The sequence below is a fragment of the Typha latifolia genome, chromosome 15, assembly GCF_019914945.1.
Source record: "Typha latifolia isolate L0001 chromosome 15, TyphaL0001v2, whole genome shotgun sequence".
In the NCBI taxonomy this organism is placed as follows: domain Eukaryota; kingdom Viridiplantae; phylum Streptophyta; class Magnoliopsida; order Poales; family Typhaceae; genus Typha; species Typha latifolia.
Window position 1 is genome coordinate 1168462 of NC_133100.1, and position 9141 is coordinate 1177602.

The following is a 9141-nucleotide window of genomic DNA, read 5'->3' on the forward strand; positions in this document are numbered from 1 at the left end:
GAAGAACTAATCAAGAATAAGCAGAGTGAACAGGATCAAGGAATAAGTTTAAAAAAGGCACAAATATAATAGGAAAATTTAGTGAATGCTATCTTTCACCAAGTGCTCCAAATTTCAAGTATCTGACAGCAATAGAAATAAAACCATATAACAGTCTATTTCTTGTATATCCAGAAGAGCACCATACTACTAAAATAACATCACAGCGATATCTAAATGATGAGATATTACATTCAGGATATATTCATCAGTTATCACCCAAGACTACGACAGTTCTTGCCTTCATGTGTTTGGACTAACTCCACAATCTCACCATTTGTCCAGGCCAAGTATTGATCTTATCTCATATACAGGATTACAGGATAGCTTGCCTGAAATGATTAAAGCAGTAAGCTTTATATAGTGGGAAGCTAACTATATTTGCCAATAAATGGAGAAGCTACGAGCTAATAAATTTACAGTTTACCCCTGTGGTTTGGCCCAATTGTACGAACCCTACTGTGCTTTCAACTTATGCACTTAGCCCCTTAGGTTTGGATGAAAGTGCAATAGTTACTTTTTTCATCATATTTGATAGTGCTAACCATTGATCAACTTCTCCCGCCATAAAACTATATTTATATGACGAAAGTACCAATCTCACTAAAAGGAAAAGTTCATACAACTCAATACGTAGGAGCAAAATTATCATTTCACCTTACTGTTAACAGCAGATTAACAATTGCATCTTAGTTTGTACCAAAGAACAGGTAAGCATTTAAGTGGAAAGTATTGCAATTGGCCAAACCATAGGGACGGAGCATTAAAGTATAATTTCCCTAATTTTTTCTCCTACATTTACTATGGCAAGAGCATAAAATATATCAATGCTGAAGACACAATTAAGAAAAGGGATCAATCATGCACCAAAGAGAGGCTTATTTTTTAATGCAAAAATCAACATCTGAAAACAAAGGCAGAATATAGACAACCTATGAATCATTCATTGCTTTCCTTAGCACCTTTTGATATACTATAACTATCAACTGCAAAAATTTTGAAGTGGAATAAGAACATCAACAATTATAACAATGTGAGCATGGATATTTCCCACAATGAGATTGATGAAAATGTGTGCAGATAAAACTTAGATGAGAGCAACAGAAAAGTGGCGGCTGATGAGACTGAAGCATACAAACAGAAAGGGAGGTAGAGCAACGAAAAAGCCAACAGCACGCAGTGATACCTTTCGAGTCATATCAAAATGATGACAATCTGCAGTTATTCAACTATGTCGTTCAGCAGATTCTTATGTCACGAATGTTAGCAATCGTTGGCCTGTGAGGCCCATTGTTGTGGTACCGCTCCGTAAATAAAGGGTTACAGCAAATTGCTAATAAGCTTTGCAGAAAAGGCGGCATGCCCCCTTTGCTAGGCAATGACTGAAAGTTAGGACACATCATAATATTCAATTTCTTGAGTGAGTGCAGGTTCTTCAACTCAGGCAAGGCTTGAAGACTCTTGCAGTTTTGAATGTGTAACTTTCTGAGGGAGGTGAGATGCTGAAATGTCTCTTTATCTATTTCTAATTCATTGGAACCACAGATTTCTAGTTCTTCTATGGCGGCAAGGCCTTTTCTACTAAACAACACTTTGAGCAGCAAGGTATTATCGATCCTCAGAATGGAGACTGATGACAAGCCAATTTCTTCTCCTTCTACCTGATCTATCCCTGAGAATGGTGGTGGAGTCAGCTTTGGACATCTTAATATTGTCAGTTCTTTGAGCGATAAGATGGTTTCAAGGCTCACAAGTGATGAAAGCTCTTTACAATCATTAATAACTAACTCTTCTAGTCGTGTCAACCGTTGCATCCTCTTGGGAAAGGAAATTGTTGTCAAATCTGGTAACATGGATAACTTCAATGACCGAAGAGAGAAGGAGGTGGAAGACAAAGACAAAGAATTGGATGGACAAGAAGTCCTTAAGAATTGGGGAAATATAGTCAACCCTACATAACTAATGTGCAATGTTTGTAATGTAGATGGGATGGATGGAATTGCTTTTAGTTTCGGGCAATTTCTGATTTGAAGCCTCTGGAGGTAGGGAAACAAGGAGACCTTCTCTTCTGTAAGGCTCAACAGTGATGAAAGCTCCTTACAATTAGTAATAACTAAACTTTTGAGTCGTGTCAACTGTCGCAACCCTTGAGGAAAGGAACTTACGATTTCTTCTCCCCCTTCCAACACCCCTTCAACCCAACCTGGATCTCTGCATGGCAGTGGCATCAACCCTACTTTCCTAATTTCCGATGTTTGGAGCATAGCTGAGAGGGGCATAACTGCTTTTAGTTTTGGGCACTTATTGATTTGAAGGTTCTCGAGGACGGGAAACAATGGGACCGTCTCGTCTGTAGACCACGCTTCCCATTGTGGCAAGTCTTCGAATATCAATTGTTCCAAGGATGGAAAGCCCCTTCCTCCATGAAACCCACGACCGACTTCTTTTACAGCATGCATAATGTGCAGCTTAAGAACCTTCAACCGCGGAAGCTGTCCAAGAGGTGGGAGGTCCTCCCATGCCCTACAAGAAATCAGGCAAAGATCTACTAGGTTGGCCAGTGAGTGATCAAGCCAACTAGGAGATCGGGTGCCTCTATGGAGACAGATCACAAGCTCTTTAAGATTTCGATGTGGACGGAGGCCTTCTAGTATTCCATTCTCCACCTCAATAGGTTGTATATTCCTTTCACCAGATCCCCACCATAACTCTAACTTATCAAGATTCCCTTTGTCACACAGCCTAGCTTCTCTGGCTTCTTCCTCGCCACCCACAAACTCAAGATACTCAATTCTAAGATGTCCGCGAAGCTCCCTTAGGTATTTCAACGGTGCAAGCTGATTGTTTGGAGCCTCATTCACAGGATACCAACATAATCCTTGGAGACAAGTCATTTTCCCTATCCATGATAAAATTTTTATCAATCCAACCGAATAAATAAAGTGCCGCAAATTAATCAGGTTCATGCCTGCAGGAAAATGATTCAACCGCATTCCATGAATCTTTAACGTCTGTAGATGATAGAGCTTCGTTAGTCCATCTGGTAAGTCTGTGATTTCATAATTTGGTAATTCTGTGATTTCCTTAGAGAGATCTAAGTAGCGGAGATGTTTCAGATTATCAGGACACTTTCTCATGCGACAGTTATTCAAAGTAAGCAGGCGAATTCTTCTCAGTTGTGTAACCACATCTGGAATACTACCATAATCTAGAGAGGTATTGCCCGACACAATCAAGGTACGTAGATTATTCAACACAAACGTGTACTCCTTTAGTTTGGCCAGATGTTTTGGGTTTAGATATAAATGAAGAATGGTCTTTGGGATTGTCCCGAACTCATCTCCTTCAATTCTTAAGCAGTCTTCTTTGGAAACAGATTCTGCCAAATCATGTAGTAGGTCATGTATAGTGTAATGATTCTCGTAATATCTAGTTGACTGAAAGAATGACTTGGATATCAATTCATTAAGGTAGCCCTCTCCAACATCCTCAATTCTCTTCCTCGTGCTGTCATGATGAATCATGCCCTGTGCCATCCACATTCTTATCACATCTTCACGTTTGAACCTCCAGTCCTTTGGATGTATGCTTAAGTAAGCAAAACACTGCTGTAAATGGGAAGGTAAGTGTAGATAACTCAGTTTGAGAGCTGCCATTATGCCATCTTCACCCTTCTCTAATTCCCATATCTCACTCTTGGAAATGCTCTCCCAGTGATCAACATCTAAGTTATCTTTCAGCAGTCCACCCACGGTCTTTGCAGCCAAAGGCGACCCCTTTAGCTTTGAAGCTATTTCCTTCCCTATGGCTACTAATCTTGGATGCTCCTCTGGATTGGCACCACCAAATGATTGCTCCTTGAAGAAGGACCAATACTCATCCTCTGGTAATCCCTGCAGTTCAAGTGGGTCCATTGTTCCCATCAGTCTTGCAACCTTTAGTAGTCTGCTGGTCAACAAGATTTTGCTTCCATCTTTCCCATAGCACAGTGGAGCTTTAAGTGTATCCCATGCTTGCCTCTGAGTCTCATTCCATATGTCATCGAGGATAAGAAGAAATTTCTCTAAGCGAAGCTTATCCTTGAGAAGTTCTTGTAATTTGTTGAAACTTGTGACACCTGCATAGCTGCTGGCATGCCGACCTGATTGATCTAACATTTCTCTTGTAAGCCTGTCCACATCAAAGCTCTCAGAGACGCAGACCCACATCTTGAGGGAGAAGTGGCTCTGCACCCTCTCATCATTATACACGACCTGGGCCAGAGTAGTCTTCCCGACACCACCCATGCCGATTAATGGAAGGACGGGAACATTTCCGTTGGCACCGTAAGTCTCTGTCCTCAGTAGAACGTTGATGATCTCTTCCTTCTCCTTCACACGACCGACAAAACTATGTTCAAGAGCCAGCAAACCACCGGTGATACGCTGCCCGGCGACGTCTGCAGGCTTCTTAGATTGCCCTTCTGAACTTAACAGCTGAATGAAGTTCCCAACATTAGAAGCAATCCTTTCTAACCTCTCCACAAGGTTGCTCAGCTCTTCGATGTCATCATCAGGTGAAAAAAGGCTCCTCACAGTATCACATACACATATGAAGACGCGAGAGGAAGAGGAGTTGGTCGAACTCACCTCGCCTTCGGCTATCTGTTGAAGTCGTCGGTACTCGAAGGTGTCGAGCAAGTCGTCCGCCTGGTAGGCTACGTTCTTGAGGTTGATCAACCATCGTTTTAATGATTGATTTTGGATCTGCTGCATCTTCTCCGCTGCTTCGACTACGCTCTGGACCTCTATGAGCAGTTCTTCGAGCCTTTCCAGCTTGCTTTTCACACAGGAGTGCAGCTCGTACTTCCTCTGTAAGAACGTACTGGTTTTATCCAGCAACACTTGCACAGTAGGAGACCCGAAAATCCCTGCAGCTGCGGACAGAGCCATCTCTCCCCAAATCCTCCTCGCGAGCACCAAGTGATCCAGAGAGGGAGATGAGAGAAGAAAGACGTGATCAGGTGATGGACAGCTAACAAGTCAAAGTCCTCCTTTTATGTCTTATTAAACCATTGATTAGAAATGAATAATTTTTTCGTGTGTTGAGTTAATTATTTATCAATTGGTTTGATGAATATAATAGAAATATAAAAAATTTAAAAGATATTATCTGTTTAATAGATAATTATTATTTTTAAATATATTGTCTTACACATTATTTTTTTTATAATTATATTATCTTAATAAATAAGAGTAATTGTTACGACTCGAAATCGTAATCATGACCGGCCATGCATCTCAATATGATTAAGATACATGAAGCCTTACTAATACTTTATAAGTGTATAATGACAAGGATAAATAAGCGAAGAAGATCTGTTTTATTAAATTAAACTAATTGCAATGAACATAAAAGAATGTTATTGTTTGTGTCTCTAAATGAAATAAAATTAATAAATAATCTAAAGCATAAATCCAAAAGAGCGAAAAAGTAAATAGATAGATCCTAAGTGGAGGTAGGTCCCGAGGCATCTCGCTCAATCGCCACACTGATTATTATTTGAGATAATAAAAAAAAAAGAAAAAAAATTCATAAGCAAACAACTATAGTTCAGTAAGTGCAAACCAATTGAAAACCAAACAAATTCTAAAATGTTATAGTGTTAAATAAAACCAAAGTTTAACAATATACATAACAATTTTCAATAAGTATGCTTTTAAATAATGACAATGATAACAATAGAGGATCATAACTTGTAGCCTTGAACAGTTTCAACATATTAACCTCTTTCCAATGTTTATAATATCATTTGTTTCAGTGGGTCTATACCCTACAGATCCACATCAACTATAAATCATGTCGAGATGACGTTCGAGACTTTTTCTCATAGTTGATCCGGTTAGGGTTATTAGATGGTATCACTATGTGATCCACACACTCTGTCTTTTTCACTAACCGTTAAGAGATGTTAGAGTCACTTAGAAAATTTCTCATTCATCTTGGGACTATTCCCTGACCCCGCTAGAGTCACCTAAGAAAGTCACCGCAGTAATCTGATATAAGACTTTCCCCTAGACTTTTAGATAAACTTGAGTCACTATAAAAAACTGCAAGCGATTTATACCGGGACTATTCTCTAGGTCATACCAATATTAGTTTCATTTTTCTTTTCACTAAAATTTACTATTTGCACAAGGTATGGCGATGCACTGAGTGTAATGATTAAATGCACACAGAAAATATAACAATTAAATTTACACGTAAGAATGAAATAAATAAATTAGCACACAATAATTCACATGGTCTGACAAAGGTACGAAGTATAATAAAAATAAATATGTGAGTGAACCCACTCACCTGAGTCTAGGCAAGACAACTACGACGAAGCCGAAATCTCACGAATTAGGTATTTCTATTTTAACCTATTAAACTAAAATTAAAATTGAGGGGTGGGAGAGGGCTTATCAAGGAGTCACATGATAGTCTCTGATGGCTCCGGCGGCACTCCAGCAGGTTGATTCCACTACGTGACTCTAACGGTGAGAAAGAAGAAAACGATGGAGGAGAAGAAGAAGAAGAAAAGGAAAAAAGAAAGCTGGAGGGGGGGTTAAGGGGGGGAGAGAGAGAGAGAATTAGGGTTTAATTTATAAATTAAAAATCCAAATCTAAATTTGATTTGGATTCGGTGAGATTTTCGCGGTTGTCTTGTCGAAGAGGGAGAGGGGAGGGGATTGCACATGCACCCTCTTCTCTCTCATTTTTTTCGGTTCTCTCACAGTATTGATGTCTTTTTATAATTAATTTGATGAAAGTTTAATTAAATTTTATCTATTTGATTATTTTTTTGTTACTTACATATATCTCTCGTTAATTTAAGATTAATTTAGATTTAATTTAATAATAGATAGAGATAGAGATAGAGATAGAGATAGAAAGTCATATTTAAATTGAAGTCTATCTCCAAATAATCAAATTTAAATGGTTTTAATATTAAATAATATCTCATATAATTAAGGCGTAATCATATATATCACAATCATATCTAAGAGAGAAATCTTAACAGAAAAAAGAACTTATAATTCGAAAGTTAGGTACACAGCATATATAATCTTCTTGATTTTTTTTTACTTAATGTAGTTTTGGAATCGGTACGAAAAATCAGTACTGAGTGTGAAAACTAGTCGTTAGATTAAGATTATAAATTTTAGAGGGGTATTAAAGTATTTGTCTTAGGAAAATAGTAAGAAGATTATTGTTTGATTGGTCTTTTAACTTGGAAGCTAACTTGGAAGCTAACTGTTAGGTTTATTTGTATTTATGTAATTGACAAATTGTATTTCAAAACATAATTTATATTCATGTAATGTGTCTATATTTTATGTATAAGCACATGCACAAGATATGAGATATTTGATAAAGAATATTAAAGTGAAAGATTAATTTTGAAGTCAAAGTATTCGAAATAATTTTAGAATCGTTATTTAAGTGATTAAACGGCGTCATGATAGTTGAAGAAGTATGAAATTTTACCTAAAGGCACAAGAACAAGCACTCAGCATTCAATTGAAGCGTTACACTAAAGCGGCAAAGCATCCTAAGTGGCGTGAAGCAATGAAATTTAAATTTGATGCATTATCAGGCCGACGGAACTATTGAATGATACAAGGCAAGACTTGTTGCCAAGGGATATCACCAACAAGAAGGAGTTGATTATTTTGACACATTTAGCCCGGTGATTAAACCAGCTACCATTCGCCTTGTGTTATCTATTGCTGTGACTTCTAATTGGTGCATTCAACAAATAGATGTTCAAAATGCTTTTCTACATGGTAGCCTATTTGAAGAAGTCCATGTGGTGCAACCTCCGAGATTTTCCCATCCTCAGTTTCCTAATCATATATGTCAACTGCAGAAGTCCCTATATGGTCTTAAACAAGCTCCAATGGCATGGTTCTCATGAGTGAGTGATCGACTTCTAGCACTTGGTTTTATTGCATCTAAAGCAAATAGCTCTTTATTTATTCTTCGAAGCAAGACAGTAGTTGTTTATTTCTTAATTTGTGTCGATGACATTATTATTACTGGTTCAGATTCTTCTATGGTTGCTTCCATCATTGATTCACTTCGTCAATATTTTGTTGTGAAAGATCTAGGAGATTTAAGCTTCTTCCTTGATCTTGAGGTTCTTCGAACTAGCAATGATCTATTTCTCTCCCAGCGTAAGTACATCATTGACCTATTACGCAAAAGTCAAATGGATCATACTAAGCCATGCTCTTCTCCTATGCCTTCTAATTGTTCTCTTTTAGCTCATGGAGGGGAACTCTTCGATAATCCATTTCTATATCACAGTATTGTAGGTGGCCTACAATATTTGTGATTTACAAGACCTGATATAGCATACTCCGCGAATATCGCTTGTCAATTCTTGCAACATCCATTACTTCCACATTGGCAAGCAATAAAAAGAAACCTTCGATATCTTAAATTCTCTATATCTTTTGGACTGTTTATATCTCGGCACTCTTTTTATTATTTACAAGCCTTTACAGATGCTGATTGGGCAGGTGATAAAGATGACAGAAAGTCCATTAGTGCCTACTGTATTTATCTGGGACATAACTTGATTTCTTGGAGTTGTAAAAAGCAACAAACTGTTTCTCGTAGTTCCACTAAAGCTGAATATAAAGCACTAGCAAATGCTTCAATGGCTACAATCTCTACTGTCTGAATTGGGCTCCACCTACATTGTGGTGTGATGACATTGGAGCAACATATTTATCATCCAATCCTGTATTCCATGCTCGAACAAAGCATATTGAGTTAGATTTCCACTTTGTGCTGGAAAAAGTTGCCAAACGCCAATTGATGGTGTACTTCATCTCAGGTAAGGATCAAATTGCAGATGCTTTAACTAAACCACTATCAGATTTTCGCTTTGCCTTGCTAAGGTCCAAACTCAACGTTCGATCCCTCCCGTTGAGTTTGTAGGGGCATAGTGGAGATTATCTACTGTCCACAAATCAAGGGAAGTTCAAGTCAAAGGACTTAACTGATCCTAAATAAGTCTTTAATAATTTGAATTGGAAACAAACTCTACCAGCCAAAGCTAATGCTCAA

General features: G+C 38.0%; 1 protein-coding gene across 1 annotated transcript; it reads right to left on the minus strand.

Annotated features, from left to right (window-relative positions):
* Nucleotides 1-1225: 1225 nt before the first annotated feature.
* Nucleotides 1226-5034, minus strand: LOC140801864 (disease resistance protein RGA2-like). Its single transcript, XM_073157213.1, has one exon. The coding sequence runs from the start codon at nucleotides 4968-4970 to the stop codon at nucleotides 1278-1280; it is 3693 nt and encodes a 1230-aa protein (XP_073013314.1). The 5' UTR covers nucleotides 4971-5034; the 3' UTR covers nucleotides 1226-1277.
* Between the last annotated feature and the right edge of the window lie 4107 nt (nucleotides 5035-9141).